The sequence below is a fragment of the Camelus ferus genome, chromosome 1, assembly GCF_009834535.1.
Source record: "Camelus ferus isolate YT-003-E chromosome 1, BCGSAC_Cfer_1.0, whole genome shotgun sequence".
Classification (NCBI taxonomy): domain Eukaryota; kingdom Metazoa; phylum Chordata; class Mammalia; order Artiodactyla; family Camelidae; genus Camelus; species Camelus ferus.
Window position 1 is genome coordinate 40,614,237 of NC_045696.1, and position 21,215 is coordinate 40,635,451.

The 21,215-nt window shown below is 37.8% G+C and overlaps 1 protein-coding gene across 11 annotated transcripts in view; it reads left to right on the top strand.

Moving 5' to 3' along the window:
- CMSS1 (cms1 ribosomal small subunit homolog) overlaps window positions 1-21,215 on the top strand; it is a 333,529-nt gene that overhangs the window by 162,079 nt on the left and 150,235 nt on the right. For 2 of the 11 annotated variants that reach the window (XM_032490123.1, XM_032490163.1), the window contains one exon: window positions 12,493-12,546. The exons of 7 other annotated variants lie outside the window; for them this stretch is intronic. In XM_032490123.1, the coding sequence (XP_032346014.1) occupies window positions 12,493-12,546 (54 nt within the window). Of the gene's footprint in view, window positions 1-12,492; window positions 12,547-21,143; window positions 21,194-21,215 lie in introns of all 11 variants that reach the window. 2 more of the 11 variants (XM_032490115.1, XM_032490187.1) reach the window with 2 other exon arrangements.

Consider the following 21,215-nt stretch of genomic DNA (forward strand, 5'->3'; position numbering starts at 1 on the left):
AAAAAACCTCAGACATGCCAGGTGTATTCCCACTTCTGAACCAATTGGTTCACACTCTGCCTAGAATGCTGTCACTTAGAGCGACTCAGCTAACATTCTAGACTCCCTCCAGCTTTGCTCAGAGCTGGTCTTTTTGGTGAGGTCAGCCTGATCAATCCACCCCTACACTTCCAGACCTTTCTTAGACTGCCCTTCTCTGCCTTTTTTCCCCGCAATTCTTAATACCTTCTTACCTGCAATATCATTTGCTTGCTTATTATATTATTGTTTGTTTCTCTCCTTAGAAAATCAGTTCCATAGAAGTAGAGGTTTTATCTCTTCATTCAGTGACATATCCCTTTTGTCTCTTGTAAATGTTTTTCATGATGTACAAAGATATATATGAAGCACCTTGAGCAGTGCCCATCACGTGGGCATTCAGTAGATATTTGATGAATGAACGAAAATACTACAAGAACAAAGAGTTCTGAATACAGCTTTAGAGTTGGTTAATTGAAGCTCTCTCATCCCCTTATTTGGTAAATTTATATGAACTAATAAATTCTTTCAGTGTTTAGTGAACTCAGTAATTAATTAGAGCTACAGATATCTTCAGTTTTTACTGCAAAGACAACTGAATAGCCCTGGCTATTCCTATATATTTCTGAACCTGCTACTATTAGAAGATTGTTACATAGAAACTAAAGTGTTTGACTGAGAATATGTGAAATATATTTCATATCTGAATATAGAGTATGCTGTACTAAAATGCCTCATAGATAATTAAGGCTTTTGTTTAGTGGACATTTCATTCTTTCTAGAATCCAGAACACTGCATATTTTATCAGAAGTCAGAGGTGAGTGCTCAGGCCAGTGATATATAAGAGAAATTCATTCTCCATATTTTATTCTAGTACTACTTGATATTTGTTGTCTAGTTGGAAAGATTCTATTCCTATGAAGACATAAAAATTTGGGATAGAACTCCATAGAAATATTTTGACGTATGTACTTTTGTATATGTTATTTGATGATAGTATATGTAAGTTCACATCTTCCCTTTTCTTTGTTGTGCCATGATCTCTTTTGCCAGTCATGCTCATTATACATTTCTCAGCCACCACTTTAATCTGAGGCTGTGTGTTTATGAGTGAATGCAAATTTTTGTTCAGGTAATTTTTAAAATTATTTTTGAATTGTTTAATCAGGAACTAACAAGACCACTGTTCACTTGTATGACTCTGTTAATGCCATATGTAATATTTCATAGAGAGATCCTTGTATTTCAAAAATGTGCATATAAAATTCGTGATGACAATTGAACAGCACAACCCTATGAAACGGTAATTTATACAGCAATAAAAAATAAATAGATCAATGTAATGTGGGCTTGCAGCTGAAGGTAGCTGTGTTAAGCATATTTTTTAGTCACTTACATCAAAGTAATGCACACAGTACTGAACAAGAATGTGTAGGGCGGAATTCTTTGAAGTACCCCCATTTTAGCTGTGCTTTTCTACCCACTCTATGAATATAAGGGAATTCATTGTTCTGTGTCCATCAGGATTGATAAACACAATAGTGAACTTATGAAAAATGCCTTTTAGAGGGTTCAAAACCTTTTTACAGCAATTATCTCACTTGCCTTTAGAGCCTTTTGAAAAGAATTTCTCAAGGACATCTTTCTCTAATTTCTCTGAATTATGAAGTAGCCAAGAAAGATTTCTCTAGCATTGATGTAGAGAAATTCAAGCAGCCCACTGTCACCTAGAATCTCTATTCCCAACTGTTCAAGCTAATATTCCGTATGACTTTATACTAGTTACTGAGAAAAGTAAAATCAGAGGATGAAAGTAAAGGAGAATAGACAATCTGGTGGAGCAATTTCAGAATGTAGCACAACTTGCCGAAAGAAGTAAGAAGATGGATTTGGTCACAACAGGCTGGAAGAAGGCCAGGAGGGGAAAAAAATCCTATACTACATGATGTAAATCAGTTACCTAACAGGTTTTCTTTTATTGTTTTGTTGCTTAATCTCTTGATTTCTGTGATATGTTAATCAGAATGTAAAAGGGATGTGTGTGTTTGTGTGTATATGTGTATTGTATTCAGGTATAAAGCACAGGGTAATGTTAAACTGAGTTCTACCAAATGTTCAGGTATGGTATAACTGATCCATATTTTTGAAAGTACATCACAAATTGGCTTAAGCAGATTTTTTTTTTAAGTAAAATTGGAATGTGATTGTTTTGGAGCCAAAAGTGCATTCTTTGAGTGCAATTTTACTAGTAGCAATTCATTTATTTATTATGTAGGATGTCTTGTCAAACCAAATTAAAGGTTGTATTTTGTCTTCTCCACGAGTAATCTAGAGCCAGGAATGAAAACCACATAATATATTTTTAAGATTAAACCATTTATTACTGATAGATAATGGCAGAGCAGAAACAGAAGGCACCAGTTAGTCTGCGTTAGCTCATGAGCCCTGGATAACTTTTTTGTGAACTCTGAAGGTTTGTGAAATTCTATTACTTGCATTAACTTTCTGATAAATTTCTGATGTTGTCAGTTGTCCTCTATCACTGGTCACTGCAAGTCATTCTGCACCCTGCCAAGGGGTTTCTATTCTCAGAGGATCTTTGCCAAGAATTTCCCCCTTTGGGTGCATTTTAGAAAGAATGAGTACCTTTGCCAAATAAACTCAGCCTCCTCTCTGGCCAACCATTTTAACCACTATGGGGGAAGTATCCCAGTGTGTAGAAAGGAAAGAGTTGTATAATAGTAACAGAAAAACCTAATTTTTACTCAGAATCCTTCCTGATTGAGAAGCTAAGTTAAAATCAAGAATCCTATATACAGCTGATATTTGTTGAGAATATTCTGTGTTGCCAAATACCAGCCCAAGGTGCAGTGTACAGAATAAAAGTTGAAATAGTCCTTTAATCCTATGCACATATGAAATAATGCATTTAGATCTGGGTGCCATATCCCCTAAAGATATATTAACAAACAAATGACCACAATGATAAGGGATTTGTACAACCAAGATTCCAGAGTTAAATAAACTGAGGATTTTGCTCTTGTAAGAAAGGATTTAGTGGGAACAAGATAAATCTTGTTAAATATAAATATTTAAAGGGTTTGCCATGAGAATGGTATAGGGGTGGGAGTGCAGGGCATATGTAGTTAGAAGTAGCATGTTCGATATGTCTTTTTGTTTATAAAGCATAAACTGTCAAAATTAAAGCTCAGTAAGACTTGGGTTAATTGGAGTAGAGAGAGAATTGAGTGAAAAATCCTAATGGAGGTCATAGTTTATTTTTAAAATGTTGAGAAACATTGCTTTTGAATATTTAAAGAGTTCCAAAAATGGAATTGGTTGTCTAGTAAGATAATAAGTCTCAGGAAAGTAAGCTAGCCAGTGGTTTTAAAACTAAGTCTGAAATTTCTCTTCAACCTCCTGAGTTTCTTTTATAATCATAAGAAAAGCTTTGTTTCAGAGGCCACTTCTAAAGTCCTATTGCATAAATTCATGAAGCACATTGAAGGCTAAAGCCATGTGACCCCAAAACAAATTTGTATCACAGTGCTTTGATATTAATAGGACCTTAAGAGGTACAATTTGCATACAGACCAAAGTCAACAGCAAGAAATGTATTCACAGAAGAATTAATTGCTTTAAGATACTGAAATTTATTTCATATGTTTTTGAGTTTTATAAGAGGGTACAAGGTAGGAAATTATAGTCATTTTTATTTTAAGAAGAACCAAATATCCCAAATGTATTTAAATGATAAGACATAAAGGTTGCTTACTTCAACAGGATGCTTGATGAATGGTGCCCATGCATCAGTGTGCAGACTGATTGTGATATATCTTGGGATCAGGTGGTCTTTTGTGAAGATTGGTATGCTAAATATATTGTAAAATAAAGAGAATAAAAATATATGTGTGTTTGGTGGGTTTTGTACTTTTTAACAAAAATAAAAAGGATATCACCAGCAAAGTAATAACTCATTTTGAGAAGTGCTGGTGAAAGGTAGTCTCCCTAAAAGTTCCTAGTGAAAGAAAATAAAGAGCACAGTAACTACATGAGTTGTAGAATTTACCTGAGGTTGGTTGTTTATTATGTTTAGTTTTTTTGTTTGTTTGTTTATGAGGAGAATTGAGATGTTGCTTTGTCAAACGGAGGAATAACAGATTGCAGATGGAGAAAAGGGGAGAGAGAGAGAGAGTGCGCTTGAGGTAAAATGACGTGGTGATGGGTATGGGCCCAAGAACTCAAGCAGAGGTAGGAGGAGAATGGTTCTTCCTCTACTTAACTGTTTCTTAGCAGGGGACACTTTTGCCCTCCAGAGGACATCTGGCAATGTCTGGCAATAATTTTGGTTGTCACAACTAGGATTGGGTGGTGCTGTGGCATCTAGTGAGTAGAGGCCAGGGATGCTCCTAAGCATCCTACAATGCAGAGGACAGTCCCATACAAAGAAGAATTATCCACTCCAAAATGTCTCTAGTGCCAAGGTTGAGAAACTCTGATCTAGTTGGGAGAGCAAGAATATGCTGGAAGATTGTACAGAGAAATATTTAGGTGCAACAGATTTAAACTAAAGAAGCTTGAACCCTATGGCCTTAATCTTATTAAAACAGAAAGCCACATGTCTGACAAAACTAACAATTCTGTTATTAACATGATCCAAGAGTCAGAATTAGTATTAGTTTAGCACAGTCTTGAGACCTCAGTTATTCTCTTCATGGGTACATGTAATAAAAGTATTTTGAAATTCCATTTTAAATTGCCTGCATATGTCCAATGAGCAAGTCAGCAAAAATGCTTTTGTTAACTTAAAAATAACACTCTAGCAGTAAACATTTCATTAACTTGATCTGGCAAATAATAATGCACATAGTTTTAAAACAGAGCTGTCAATTTCTCATCCTGTTGGATTCTTAAAAGGTTTCGAGGGTAGTATTCTTCTAGGCCATTATTCTGTTTCTGAGGAATATATTTTGCTGGTCAAAATAAAGTAAAAAAAGAGCTGGTACACCAGAATGCAAAGATGAGCTGTAATTTCGTCTTTTGTCAATGCATGTTCATAATAATCAAGTAATAGTTTATACTATTGTTCTATTTCAACAACTTTTTTATTCCTATAATAAATGAAAAAAACTTAAAGCATTGTTATGAGATTGTTGATTTTAATCTAAACTATATACCTTTTTTTAAGAAAGTCTGAAATTTCAATCTTCTGAGTTTCTCTTATAAGAGAAACTTTTAAAAGCCTGTTTCTATTTTTTACTTCAATTCTGACTAAATGGTACAAACAAACAAAAATAACCCTTTCTACTTGCTTTCTCTAAATGTGGAAAAGTGGAATTGTCTGGATTGGCTCTATACTTTTTACAAAACCTCCTGTTATGATAACACTTTAACTCCCACATTGACCAGTTGTTCTTAGGGTTAGTTCTTCCATTCAGTGATATGTGCCTTGGTCCTATATCTGGAAGTTGCCTTCATTCTCCTGGCTTCTATCTTGATTTCTGTTAAAACTTGTTTCAGAGTAACAAGTCATTGGAAACTTTGTGCTTCCAAATTGCTGTATGGAATTGTTAGAAATGTGATGTAACTGTGTTTATACCTTAACAGCAGGTACATCTCATGGACTACAAAGGAAAAATTAGGGGTGATTTTTTTTCAACAAATTCTTCAATCTAACAGAGTAATGTTTACATAATGATCCCCAGTTCATAGAGCATTTTCATATACATTATGTTGTTTGGATCTAGCAACAACTGTGAAGTGAATAGTGTTATTATACTCTTCTTGGAGATAAATAAACTGTTAATTTAAGCAAGGCTTATGGCTCAGAAACTCACAAAGTCCAAAATGAGCCTCTGGAAATTAACAGCCAGGTGTTCTGATTCCTGCCATATGGGCTCCAGTCCTGAGTTCTGCTCTGCTTTCTCAGGGACTCCTGACCCTGTGTCTAGGACTCTAGGTAATTAAATAGGGGGTTGGGGGAGTGGGCAGAGGAGAGAAACAGGGGGAAATCCCCTGCACAAGGAGACCATCTCTTCCTATCTAAGGAGTATAACCTATATATTCCTATTTCTTCTGGAGCCCCAGTACTGCAGCACTTCCATCTTGGCCAGTTTTTCCAGTTGACTCCAGCTCCTCAACTCCACTCCTTGGTCCAAGCTGTGACCCTGTTTTCTTAGTCCTCCTGTTCCTGCAAGCTACTCTGCCTTTATAATGAATTGTTTTTTAAATTGTGGAATTGTTACATTCGAAGCAGTTTTTTAAAAAATACTCATCAATTTAGTCTCCTTAATACATTTCCTGCAGAAAATCATCTAAGGTGCAAAGATTAAGGTAATCATGTTTTAATTTACTAATATGTTATTGATATGTTAGTATTAAAAGTTCGGCATTAATGTAATAGGAAGGAAAGTGCGAATAACAAACTTATTCAGACTGATTTTACCAAAACTCATTACTATATGTAGTCAATGTTAAGATTTCAGATACATAAAGAGACTGGAGTATTTCTTCCTTTAGTTCTAAAATATCCGGTACCTGCTTGCTAGTGAAAGAATGAATTATACCCAACAAGAGCAATAATGCCAGTGTTTTATTTCTGAATGTAATATTAAGAAAGCTGAGGCTTAAAATCCCCAAAATGATTATTTTTGCAGTTCTTTATTTGCATTTGGTGCATTTGTATGTGAAGAGAAATATATTGAACTCATATTTTCTGAGTTGCCATTATATGCCAGATACTATTTTAAGCCCTAGAAATCCAGTGACGAACAAGTCAGAAAATGCCAGCTGTAACGGCATTTCCACTGGGAGGTGGGGAAGGTGGTCAAGAGAGGATAGAAAGGCAAAGACAGAAATAGACAGTGTGTTCCCATATCAGGACTTGAACCTGCAACCACAGCTGAACCACAGAATATCAGAGGACTTACATTGATTCATTCATCTACCTGTTCACTGTCCCACCAGAATACAATGAGAGTCTGTTAACCATCATCAGAACCGGGGAGATAACAAGGGGAACAGTGAGTGTTCTGCCCTGCCAATCCCTACCACACTTCTCAGCTTAAAATGAGATCAATAAATATTTAGCGAACACCTATTATGTGCCCCTATAGGTTTTCACTACTGGTTACAGTTTGAATTACAGCAGAGCCTTTTAGAAATAGCAGTGCTAATGCACCCCCTAAAAACCAATTAAATCAGAATCTGAGGGGTGATATCCTGGCATCAGTTATTTCTCCAAAGCTTCCTAGTGTGATTATGTTTTACAGCCAGCATTGAAAACCCATTTCCAATCAAGTCCTCAAGGACAGAAAAAAAAAGGAAAACATAAGAAGAAAAATCCACCCATGTTTGTAAAAGATAGTACCTTTCTGAAATTCCATAAAGAAAGGGGGTGAAGCAAATACTTAATTTCTCTTCATGTTTTTATCCAGTACATAAATATTTGACTCCTGTGAGTAGAAGGGAGTTGGAAAAAGTATAAGACATGCCCCTCCCCTCAAGGAGCTTAAACTTTGGTTACAAATAAAAGGCAGAGGGCCTAGAGAATTGAAAATATAGCAGTGCTCAAGAATTATCTCCAAATGGCAAAAGGCACACGTAATCTGGTTTATGATTTCCCGTAAGGGCAAAGGACACTAGAGAGTTCGGAGCTTTTCTGATGCAAAACCAAGAAAATCATTCACCTCAACATTAACACTCAATAAAACAATTAATGTACTCATTAGTTTTGCAGGGGAATATTCTTGATCATTTACAAGTAAGCTACCCATGTCTTATTTAAAGACAAGATGTTCTCATTAGACATAAATGTAACATTTCAAACTCTGTTATCTTGTGCTATTCTTATTTTATCTTTTCATAAACATTTGTGGATTGTTTCAAAAATATTGTGGAAAATTTGTGAATATTTGCAGGGGTACATGTCTCTCCAAAACCTGAGAACGGTCAGTGAACGTCCCCAATGAGGTTTTTAGAAATAAATAGGAATTTATTGGGGCCTATATTTATACTTATATGCATTTTTATGTTAATTTTTTAATTAGACATTCACCAAACACAGTTTCCAAGGGAAGTAGGATTTGTGGGTGGTTCTACTTTTCTAGGAGAAAAGTGCAGCCTTTTCACAATTTTGTAGAGCTTAGACAGCTTGTATAGAGCTTTGGTCATCCTCTTATTCCTCTCATCTCCCAATGCCTTTTGATCTTATAACTTACTGAGATTTCTTTGGGCTAATTAAAGAGAGTTGAAACTCAATGTTGTTAATCTTCCCAATGATCACTTGACATCCCATTTCCAGGGAAAGAAGGGTTCCTTCTCCTGCCCAAGGTGAGTTCACTTCATTTATAATTTGTATTCTTAATTCCATAAATGCTGTCAATTCTAAGAGACTTCAAGTTTGCCCTCTCACCTATGTAGATCTTCAGGCTCCCCTTTTCTCTCCACCATCCACTCAACCTAAAATCATGCTAAGACTTTTTCATCTAAGCAAGGGTGGGGTTGAGGAGAAGGCTCCCTCATCCTCCCTCCACCTCCTCATACCCAGTCTCTCTTCCAGCTCCTTCCCTGAATCTGCCCTCTTCTTTCTCCACTGACTTGTTCCCTGTCCACCTCCTATTCATTCCTCAGCCCACACTTGGGCTCTCACCACACAGGTCACCTCCAACATCCTTGTAGTCATACCAGTGGGCACTTTCCACCCTCATTTATCTTACTTCACCTGCCAGCATTTAACACTGTAGACCACTCTGTCTGCCTTGAATTAATTCTTCTCTTGCTTTCTGTGACCCCTTTTGGTCCTGTTTTTTTCCGTACTCCTATGACTGCTTTTTCTCAAGCCCCTTTGATGGGTCATCTTCTGTCCATCTCATAAATGTCTATAGTTCCCAGGGTTTTATTCCCACCTCTCTTGCTCTTCCTTTTGTTCCCGGATAATCTTGTTCATGTTTGACTTCAGCTAGTGATATGTTGGAGCCAGTTCCTAAGAACCAGTTGTGCAAATCTCTTCTCAACTTTTTGTTCAATGACGATCATATTAATAGCTTGAAATTGGCCAAGATGGGGGTATTTATGCCACAGAAATAGGCAAATGCTACAAATCGGGTAGGGGTGGGGAGTTTTGTTTTATTTTCTGAGAGCTAGTTTTACAGCACACCACTGGCTTCAGCAATGACGTATATGCTGCCAATTTCCAAACCTGTGTCTCATACTTTTTGAGCTGCAGCCATTATTTCCAGCTGACTTCTGGCCAGCTCCTCTTGAATACCCAAATGGAACTCATTATCTTCTCCCAAACCAGCTGCTCTCCTGCACTAGTCCATGCTTTGGCTAATGGCCCCACCGTTCTCCTGTCATCCTTGCAGAAAGCCAAAACCTCTCTCTCTCTAGACCACTGTATCTAATTGATAGGTATGTGTATGTCTACACCATGTTTCACAAAAATCTAAGTTAGCTCAACGATATATATAATAGGACAGGACAGATTAATTTCTCTCACAGTGGTAGTAAAGGAGGGGATCTGGGCAAAAGAGAAATAAGCACAAGAAAAATAGATGAACTCAGAAGTGAGATAGGTACACAAAACACATGCCATGATGTCCAGCCAGCTACGTCCTGCCAATTAGTTCAACATCCTGAATTGCTCTGGATTCTTCTTTGCCAGCAATGCAATATGACAGCCTCCCTATTCGCCCTCCCTGCCCCCAGATTTACTGCTTTCTCACCCTCCCATTCACTTCCCACAATGCTTCCAGAGAGGTGATTCTTAAAACACAATCTGATTCTATCATACCATCTTTACCTTCAGCTTAGAAACTTTCAGTAGTTCACTGCTTTTGGAACAAAGTCCAAAGCATACCCAGAGGAAACTTCCACCTTTGGAGAACATTTCATCCTTTAAGACTTATCTTGGATATCACTCCTCTATGAAGCCTTCCCTGGCTCCCATTGGTACTTCTTCCACTATATGTGTATATCTATATCATAAAATATATGATTTGATCAAATATATGTACATTTGATTCCATTTGCAGTTGTTGAATGCCTCCTTTATGCCATGAATTATATTTGGTATTGAGGATACAGAGTAAGACAGTCTTTGTTTTTAAGGACCTCTAGTTGAGAAGAGACAGTTAAGCAAATTGTAAAAAGTGTGATAAACTCTACACTGTAGAAGAGAAGCAAGGTGCAGAAATAACAAGGAGGAAGAAAAGGAACATTGTCTTACAGCACATATCACAATCTATTGTGATTATTACTTTTGTTTCCCACTAGAGTGGAAGGCATGTATATATCATGCACCACAGTGGGAAGTACAAAGTAGGTGTCATTGGTAGATGTTGGATGGCTGGATGCTGGATGGATAGGTGAATGAAAGGAAATTGCAACAACTGCCCAAAATTATTTAGAAGATTATCAACAAATTCCAGTGATCCTTATTTTCCTTGTCATCTGTTACCAACTTTATTTAGAGTTGAGTGAATGGGGGTATATGGATATGAGAACATGTATATTCTTACACTATATAGGCTAAATCTTTGCCATGGGAACTTCTTTTTGTGGTTCAGCCAGTTTTGAATCTGTTAGCCTTCAGGGAGGAACTGAGAGCCTAGCCTTTTCAGTCAGCCCTCTGCTAAATACATCAAAGAAGTCTGTCACTTGATGGTTCATTTGCTTTATAGCTTGCCAGAGGCTCAGGCAAAAGGTCCCAATTAAAAGATCTGTGTGTTTCTTTGGTCTCTTGCTCAACGGTGAGGGGAGAATCCTCAGGGCTTCAACATGTCACCGAACAATGCATCCAGTTAATCTTACTAGATTAAAACAAAACAAAACAAAAAAAGCCCCACACTGCTCTAAAACTTAGTAGTTCAGTTTCACCCATAGTCTTATTCCCTCTAATCTCTGAAGGCCTCTATTCATGCTAATATAAAAGTGTCTAGACTGTAGAATAGTGGTTCGCAATCCTAGCTTTAAAAAAAAAAAAAAAGGAAAGAAAAAGCAATACTGGACTCCACCTCCAGAGAGTCACTGACCTGTGGCAGGGCCCAAGCATCAGTATTTTTGAAAGTGCTCCAGTTAATGTTAATGTTTAGCCACGATTTGAAAACACTGGCCTAAAGTAAAGACCAGAGAACCTTACACTTAGCCTGGAATTCACTTCACATGACTGCCTCCGTCTTACCTTTCAGGTCTGTACCTAAACGTCAGCTTCTCAGTGGGCCTCTCCCATTCCCCTGTGGCTCAGAGCATTTACAACAATCTGAAAATAACTTGTGTATTTATGGGTTTTTTTGTTTTTTTATCTGTCCCTCCTACTAGGTTAGGAACTTCATGAGATATTTATTGGCATCTGCTGTTGAGTGAATGTGAGCTTTAGGTCTAGGAGTATGTAAACTGCTGTGAGGCTGACTCAATGAAGGGGAGAAGGAGCTGGAAGACAGAGTAAAAGCCTGTGAAAGATTGAAGGCAAGAAATGCTGTACTTAGAGTAACAGATGGGCTTCAGTAGATGATTCAAGTCAAGAAATAGTTCTAAATTGCAGTGCCAGAGATTGCCTACCCTTACCACTTCTTTACAAAAGAAAAACAAAACACTTTTTTATTCACTAAGTAATTCATGCTTGTTAAAAAATTCAGGCAACATTGCTAAAAGTGAAACTTCTAATCTCCCTTCTCCAGGAGTAACCATTGTTTATAGTTTCATGTTTATCATTTAAAGTATATTATAATGTCTACACAAATAATATACAGGCTGGCTAAAACAGATTTGAACATTTTCAAAAATGTATTACTTGGTAACTATGATGTATATAAACATGTAGTCAAAGCCTGGAGTTGCCTTCTGGCAAGACACCTGTAAGGGTAACTTGATTTAGTGCAACTACAATTTCATTAAAAAAAAAAACAAAAAAAAAACCCTAGTTGCTGAGTGGTACATTTTTTAAACTGTCTAATTTCTGTTGAATCACCTTGTATTTTACACACACACTTTACAAAAATGAGTTTTATTGTACCTACTATTAATGAAGGTTAGTTATTTTAGAAGTTAGTTTTCCTCCCAAAATTGAGGCTTAGATTTAAATTGTTGTTAAGTGGTGATAAGTTTGATAGTGCATTCTTAGTTTATCACAATTTAGGTATTTGAAAACATACTAGTTCAGGGGTCAGCAAACTATGCAAGCCGAATTTAACCCTTCACCTGCTTTATAAATAACAAGCTGTGCTCATTCATTTACACATTGCCTATAGCTCCTTCTGTGCTGTAATGGTAGAGGTGACTATTTGTGACAGAAACCATATAGCCCACAAGATCTAAAATATTTACTCTCTGGTTCTTTGGGGGAAAAGGAAAAAGTTGGCTGATTTCTGCACTAGTTGATCAAAAAGATTATCCTATCAGTAAACAATCAGAATAAACCACCTGAGCCCTGTGTATAAGAATGTGCTGATGGTTCTGGGGTTTTACTTTTCTAGGTAAAGAAATATGTCCGTTTGCTTTTTGCAGCAAGGAAGTCTGCCAGAGCCTTGGTAAGTGATGGATAGGGAAGGAGTGGTGAGGCATGTTCCATCTAGCTGGGTCCTGTACTCCTGTCAGGCAGGTCACATCTTCTCCCTTTATATTCTCTCCCTTCCCAAGGGGAGCAGTACTTGTTACAGATGTGGCTAGGGTTTTCAGAATACCTGTAGGTTGGATCCTTTGAATTTAAACCAGTCTGCCCTGTCTTTGCTGCCAAGCTTCATAAATCATTTGACTGAACAATTAAAGGGCTGGGCGCTTTGTTGAATGCTGCTCCAGGTGCAGTGGGGTGGCTCCCCTGCCCCAGCCACTCGGCCTGCAGGGTAGGGGACCCCACACAGTGTCAGCTGTGAGGGAGGCACTACAAGACCTTTGGTTTTCATCTCCACTGAGCTTGTCTCTTTTCTCCAATCCCAAGTTTTGTTGGAAGTTCCCTTTTTTGGAGATTCCATCAGAAATCTTCCAGTGATAGGTCTTGAAGCGTTTGCATTAGCCAGCTTGGAAAGATGTGGTGCCATGACAGGTGGAAAGCATTATGCTGGGAGAGGCTTGCCAGGAGCCAACCACTTCCTCTTTGCTGTGGATTGATCTCTAATAAGTGCCTCCTTCCTCTGGAGCTGGTGGTGTGTAAACTCACAAGCTGATAACTCTTGGGTAAGTTGTGTACACGCTGGCTCTGCATTTGGTTTAGAGTTAGGGTTGCAATGTCACTCTTAAGTTATAAATTATTCGGTGGTTAGAGTGCCCTTTTTGTATTCCTTTTCCTTTTTTCATCCCTTGTGGTTCCCTGATGTTCAAACCATTGCCCCTACAGAAAATACGTGTTAATACATTGTATCCCCTGATGAGCATTTGCTTTTAAGCTTCTATGATTTAGACTAGAATATCCCTATAACCTCAGGTATGAACATCCACATTTTCTAAAACCATCGGTTGCTACCTGCCACTTTCTCCTTGCTTTAACAAGATTTGTATACAGCTCCACACTCTCTCAGTGATTCAGAGTTTGACTGGAGGTAGCCAAGTATCTGAATGACCTATATAGCTGAGGATAAAGCTGACTTATACAGCTAAGTGTTTATCTGCCCATTGTATGGGTGTGATTGCCCTGAATTTTTAATGATGAAATTATGGAACTGGGAGGAACCTTGAAGATCATCTAAATGTACAGACATGGAAAGGGCCTATAGACCTGGAGTGACATGTCCAAAATGTTGAAGCCTAGTCCTTTAGGCCTTCAGACCTGATGATTTACTCTGTAGTTATGCATCCCACCCATAAGACTTCACCCCTAAAGCATGATTTAAACAAAAGGAAATACCAGAAACTTTAGTTTGGGTTCTCGTTGCTTTCTCTGATGAGTATGTGTGTGTTCTAAGTCTCTCTTTGCTGTCTGCAAATCAGACATTCTTGCTAGGTTGCATCAGTGTCCAGGCGACATGATTGATGAAGAAAGGGCAAAGGAGGGATGACGTAATGGCTCATGCTGCGTTTACCTGCGAATTATCTCTAGCTGTATACTGCTCGGTGTCTGTGTGACTCATGTGCTGAGGCGCTGCCATCCCTGTTATGCAGCACTGTGGCCTCACACTTACCTCATCCTATGTTTCTCTCCTTTTCTTGCCAAATCTGATTAGAAGCACTTTTGTTTTGAGCCCATATTTATGAAACCATAAGTGAACTTTGTACCATTGACTATATGAAGAAAATTAAAGAATGTTAGAATAGGCAAATTATATGTTGACTTGGTCAAATCAGATGGATATCTCTCTCAACTTGGTTCATTAAATACTTACATAGGACCTATGATGATGCTGATAGTTTTCTTCCTCACATGGCTATTTTGTCTCAGTTTCAGTTCAACAAATTCGCAGCAAACAAACCTGTAGCAAGTGCCTGCCTACCTGTGTCAGTGACTATGGTACATGCTTTCACATGCACTTTTTCTTGTAAACCTCAAAGCAGTTACTACTTGTACTCATTTTAAAGGTGAGAACACTGGCCCAGTTCACCTAGCTAATATGTGTTAGAAGTGGGATTGGAATCCCCGTTACAAATGTCTTTGATTTATATAATCAAGATTTTTTTTGTAAGAAAAATGTCCAGTTTTCTCTAGTTGATATTAATACTTGATCTAGCATCTGTCTCTGTTCTTTTTTTATCCTTGGGATACTAGAAGTCAAGAGAATAGTCATATGTGTAATTATTGAACAATAATCACTCAAGTTTTTGGTGGAGTTTTGTCATACAAACACTAAGTTTGCATGAATTCAGCTTTAACTGCTCAGCAAACAAATATAAAAAGAGAATGAATAGTAATTTACATTGTGCAGGCGAGTCTATTAAGGTTATAAGTTATGTTCAATGAGTCTATGCCGAGGAGTGAACCTGAGATAGGAGATGTGTATTGTTTTTTCTCAGTTCATGTCTATTCCCATGTTCTCTCTCAGGGTAAGTATCTTGCCTTGCTCAATGTCCTGTTTTGTGCAAGCTACATCCTAAATTCAAGCCAACTATTCCATCTTGTAGTCAGCCAAAGCCACAGTAATCTACACCAATGCTAGAAGAAAACCTACCTGAGTTGGACCTACTGAGAGACAGTATGTTGGTTTCCAGCATGGGGCCTTCCTAGGGGATGTTCCAGGTAATTTTGGCACAACTTAGCTTTTTTCCTTACATATTCTTTAAAAAACCTAAACCCCAAGTAAAATGCAACTCCTGTAGGTTGCTATTGGCTTGCATATTATTAGGCAGGGAATTCTCATTTACACTGAACTGAAACTGTCTTGGGCTCAACAACATTGTACATATTGGTGGCTAAGCATATCTTCCATTTTCTGTGTGTGGTGCCAGGTTAGAAGGATTAATACTAAGCAGATCAAACGCTCACTCTGTCCATAAGAGAAATGTATTTTCACTGAAACCAAGGAGGAGAACAAACAGAAGGAAAATTGTGATGAAGTCACTCAACAAAGTGGTAGAGAGAGGGGATTAAGAAAACCCCACTGAATTTAGCCACTGGTGACCTTTGAGAGAATAGCTGTGATCAATCAAGATACAAGGAGTTAAACATCATCTAGTGTTAAGTCAGAGTAGTCAGCAGGATATGAATCCAGGAATGGCTCAGCAGGAAGACAGGGCACAGGGACACAGAACTGAGGTACCAGGACCAGGGCTGGGTGATGGTGGTACATAAACAATAGGATTTGGAGGTTAAAAGCAGAAGCACACGGTGCCATCCAGAAGAATTCTGACTTCTGCACTTATCTGACATTCCCCCATGGTTCTGGTGGGGAAGAACCAGCCTCTGAGGGAGTAGAGGCAGGAGAGTCATTGGTGTCTGTTGGCAAGTAGCTTCTCAGAGCCTCATACCCATTGCACATTGGTTTTCATACGGTTACTTTTCTAAGTAGTTAGGTTCAAATTTGCGTGCAATTGGGGAAATCAAAACTAGCTCTGCAACGCTGTCATTGGTTTAGGGAAGAGGTTGCCAGAATGCAGTATACATAACTGGAGAGCCAGTAAAGGTTCAACTCTCATGAATAGAAAACCAACTCATTCATCACACCAAACCTTATCATAGTTAAGGAAGTGAAGTTAAAACCAGGGCACCTCCCTTTCTTTCCTGTGTTTGTGTAGCTAATAGCACCTTGCATTGTTAAAAGTGAAATCTTGCTGATAACTTTTTTTTTTCTCGGATTGCTCACTTTGTTTTTTTTTACTCACTATTCTCTGTGGACTACAGGAGACCGCTTGGCTGCTGTCACTAAGAAACAGACTGCCTTCGAAAAGCTGAAGCTGGAAGACTAGGGTACTCCAACTAGGACAGGGTCACACACTGTATGTGTATATTATATATGTAGATTCCAGACCAACTAAATGTAAATCCATGATCAGATGTGGCTCAAGAATATGCATATTAATAAGTTCCTCTGAGGATTCCTTATGAAGCTAAAATTTAAGAACCACTGGTCTAGGAGATGTATGTGTGGTATAATAAACCAAATTCTAGAAAAGTAACATTTTAACAAACCAAATTCTCGTTATTCTGAAGTTGAATTTTATTAATATAAAAATATGCCCAGGCTTATTTGTTTCAATGCAAATGTATAAACCTCTTTGAAACTCTTAGGAGAAAAATTTTAATACAAGGTATATGCGGAATGTTAGCAGCAGTAGTAAGTTAAACACACTTGGGATATGAGGATAAGGAGATTGTTGTGAATTCAGAAAGACTGTATGTTTTGTGACATTTCTATCATTTCCCAAGAAGAGAAAGAGGTGAAAGGAGGGGAAAACACAGAGAGAAGGCTTCCTTGGCTTTGAAAATCCTAATTCTTTGTTCTTGCCTCCAAAGTGCAGCTGCTTCCTACTCACAGGCCCTTTGCCACAAGCCAGCTGTGTCCCATTTATTCCCACCTTCAATACTGCCTTTTCAGCCCATATACATCAGAACTAGAATGGAGAAGAGTAGAAAAGAAAAAAGCAATTTGATAGGAAATATAATTGAAGTTTTATAGCAAAGAGGGAAGCAAGTCTTCTAGTTTCTAAAAAGAGCTAAAGTCTTAACCAGAAAGCCCTTAGCTGTAACTCTTTCGGTAAAACCATTTGTTGTAATTACAAACTGTATGGGATTAGGTATATTGGGGAAATGCTAGGGGTGGGGTAGTAAGAGAGGCTGGCTCCATCTGATTCCACTGCCCCTGTTGAGATAACCTCAGAAACTAACCCAAACTAATCTCTTCCTCAGCCCTCATCTGTTATTTGGCTCTGTTTAAATTTTATCTTGTTGTCTTTGAATTATTTCCTTTGTGTAAGTCATTTCTCAAAATAATCTCTAAATTTCTTGTGTTAGGAACTGTTACATACTTCCTTTGGGAACACTCATCAGCACACTTCTTTCCTCCTTCCCCATAATCATCATCACTACTACCCACAGTGATAAACTTGAGTCCCTCCTTTCATTTGTTTTCATGAGGTGATCATCTATAATTTTCTGCTCTAAAGCCTCCTTTAAAACATTATATTTCTTCTACATAGTCACCAAATCCATTATTCAAATCCCAGACATTTTAGTTTTACCCTTATAATTTTATATTATTAAAACTCAGCTTTGGAATGAGGAGAATTCAGCTTGTTTATCTTACATCGTCTCTTCCCGTAAGAAAATTCCAACTTCGGAAGCACTCAGCCCTTAGCGTAGTAACTCCTAGAATTTGCTACTTCAGTGAAGATATTGAACCTAAGGGCAGATGTTCCTGTTTTGAATCAGATAACCAAATTAATAATTGCAGCATGTCAGCCAGAGTAAGCAAGCATTCTTAATAGGTAGAACCATGATGCATTGTCTTGAGCTGTTTGATCACTAAACCACAGCAAGCTGTTAAAATTAAGCCATCTCTAATGTGCATTGTGAGAGATAAGAAACCAAAAACAAACCTGTTTTAAAGTATTTTTGTTTGGTCTTGTTTTATGTCCTCTTCGTCCAGAACTGGAGCATATTCATCTTTATAACTCTTTCAGTATTTACTGGCTTTCTTAGTGCCTTCACTAGTATTTTTCATGTGGGGCTTACACCATTTTGTGGCCTATAATTTTCCTAACTTGCTATGTTTCTTGTGTTCTTGGCATTCATTAGCCTATTGTCAGAGATTTGTAATGGGAAGAAAAGGAGAAATCACCTGTTGTTTTCAGCTCTAAAGGCCTTCATTACTTTTCTTATTTTTCTTTTTGTGACCGTGAAAGTCAATAATTTGAGTCTCTCAGATTTAGCCTTTTTATCTTTTGTTCACATTTGACTAGAAGACCATGTAGAGCAGAGTGATGTGTCCACAAAAAAGATTTTTGCCGTGTTCACCGATCCATTTTGTATTAAATATCAAATTCTGAAAATCCATGCATATACATCTCCCACCATAAAAAGGTGGTGCAGTGAGAGAAACCAAATCATGAAGAATGCAAAAGTCCAGTCATGGGAAACCAATAAGAGATCCATTATACAAGACAGAAATGAATTAGGGACAAAATATACTCTCAGTTGGCTGGCTGAGGCACCAGGAGACCTAGAATTGGCCCAGAATATATGCAGATTTTGCCTGGTTACAAGGCCAACCTCCAAAGTGCTTTAAACCTGACAAGTGCTTCACTGAGGGAAGCTGGAATGTTGTATGGGCAAAAAGGGTCTTGTTACTTTGACTGCCACTGTTCTGAATTGTAATATAGGATGGACTGGAATCATTGGGAAAGATTATTAGTTCCCTGGTGATTCCAGGAAGTTGGCAAGAGCCGGCCACTGAGGGAGTAGAGGCACATGTCTGTTGGCATCTATTGGTGAGCAGATTCTCGTGGCCTCCCACCCATTGGTTATTACATAGCATGGGGTTACTAGTCTTCTAAGTAGATAGGTTCTAATTTTCTTGCAATTTTGGAAACTGAGGCCTTCCGGGGGCTTAAGGGTTGCAGCTGATTTCCCTAGCACGACTTTGCATGGGACCTAAATACAGGGTGTTGCCCTTCTCATCTACTAAGTTTGCACAATATTTTCTACCTTCTTAATCTTTGTACTAACAGAATTACAATAAATTGCTGCTGCTCTTGGAGATAATCTCTTTTCTCACATCTGGGTTTAAGTCTTTCAATGAAGCTACTTAAGCAGTAGGGAGGAAAGAGCCTTTCCATAAAGTTAAGGTCTTTTCTGATAGAGGTAACTACTCCACCCCTCCTTCCCAATTAGATCCCCTGCCAGCAATAGCATAGACTTGAGCTAGTGCCAAATGTTTTAATACCATAAGGACTCACTTGATAAAGGGTATGCATGGCAAAGGAAAAAAACAGTCAGAGTTCCCAAAGTAAAATTTTCCAAGATTTCCATATGAGATGCAGTTAAGGCACCCTTCATCTAATTGTTACCATGTGTTTGCTGTAGTCATTGGTACCCTGCAATTCTCATTCTCCAGCTCTTCTAGAGATTAGAAATTATAGGAAATGCTAGACATGTCAAGATGGAAATCTACTCTAGTCACAGAGATTTGGTCTTTAACAAGAGGTACAATGGCATACACAGGGAACAACTGTGGGATAAATACTGTGGTTGTTCCAAGTAATTATTCATCTTTAGTAGCATTCAGTGTTATACTTCATTGATCAATTAATATTTTGTAAGTGTTTGCCAGCTTTGCTTTCCTTATTGTTTTAAACTCTAGGAAAAGGATTACTGTCTTGCTCTGGTCCTTATACTTTGCATGAAGAACTAGCATAGCCCAGGAAGTGCCAACATGAAATAGTAGTTGGTTAACTAACTAGATGATTCAAAATGATTTCATAGATCTCTGGGCATAAGAGAGATTAATTAATTATTAATACTTATAAAGTACTCAGGCAATTCAGAGATCTGGGACATTTACCTATAAATACAAGAAAGAGGTATTTTTCTCTATTTAACTGATTTTCAGATCTCATAAATGATAGTTTTAGCCTCAAAGTCCACCAAACCTTTACCATAGTTGCTAACGAATAATTAAGTTGACAAGTTTATGATAGACTCAAAAGAAAAGTAAAAGATCTGTGGCCATTAAATATTAGAATGTCCCTGAATGGGAATTCAGATTGAGTGCGGGTGACTGAATTTAGTAAGGCCTATTTTATCTTAACCACTCAAGACTTTGCCTCCTGTTTGAAGAAATTAATGGGTTTTAATCAAATCTGCAATATTACTTAAGAATATAAGATTCATCTTCAGTTCAGTTTATTTTCCTCTTGTCTTAAAGCAAAATGATGGCTAGTATAAATTTCCACATAATTTCTCTGAGGAAGTTAGAGCTCACAGTAGTAGTAATAATAATGATAACATTAAAAGCAGGAACAAGATTGCCTGTCCCTGTTAGCAACATGAGTAGCAGAGGTATTAATGGGCCATGAAAACTGGAGGGCTGGGGTGACCATGGGTCAGAGCTAACATACATAGGCAAGCACAGTATAGGGGAAACTTTCATCACCTCCACTACACTAAGCCTTTTCTCTTGATAGGACAAGCTCTTAATTTCCCCTGGTTGTTAATCTGGCACCTTTCACGAACATCAGTGTTCACTTCGGAAAATAAAAAAGCAAACAACCAAAACATCTAAGTGTTAAGGGGAAAAGAAAATCAACAGAGGAAATTACAGTAGCACTTGATACAGTGGCACCTTTTTATTGAGTCATATGAGGTGAAGATATTTGAAAGTTTGCAGCTTTGACAGTCTCTCTTTAAGACAGTAACCAGAAGTCTTGGGAGAGAAAGTAACATGCATATACTGCCACAGTTTAGCTATGGCCTTTATATGTATATGTGTCCACATTTTCAAAATTGACCTCTTAAAATATATATGAGAGTCAAGTGGTTTGAAAGTAAGTACCACTTCCTTTCTTCACTGCTTTTGCTCCCTGTTTGGCATTTCCTTTCTAGCATTAATTACTGTTTCTAAAGGAATTGGTGTTTCTTGACCTAGTATAGTTTCTATTTTGGATAGTCCATCAGTTTAAGATACCTGCCATGTCTTTTGGAATCTAGTCTATTGAGGATTGAATTACAATACCAAATTCTCACTTTCTTCTACCTCTCTTGTTTTAGGTAAGTCATCTGATTGGAGTGACATTTCATATGACAGCATTTTCCATTTGGTAAAGTATTACTGTTTTTATC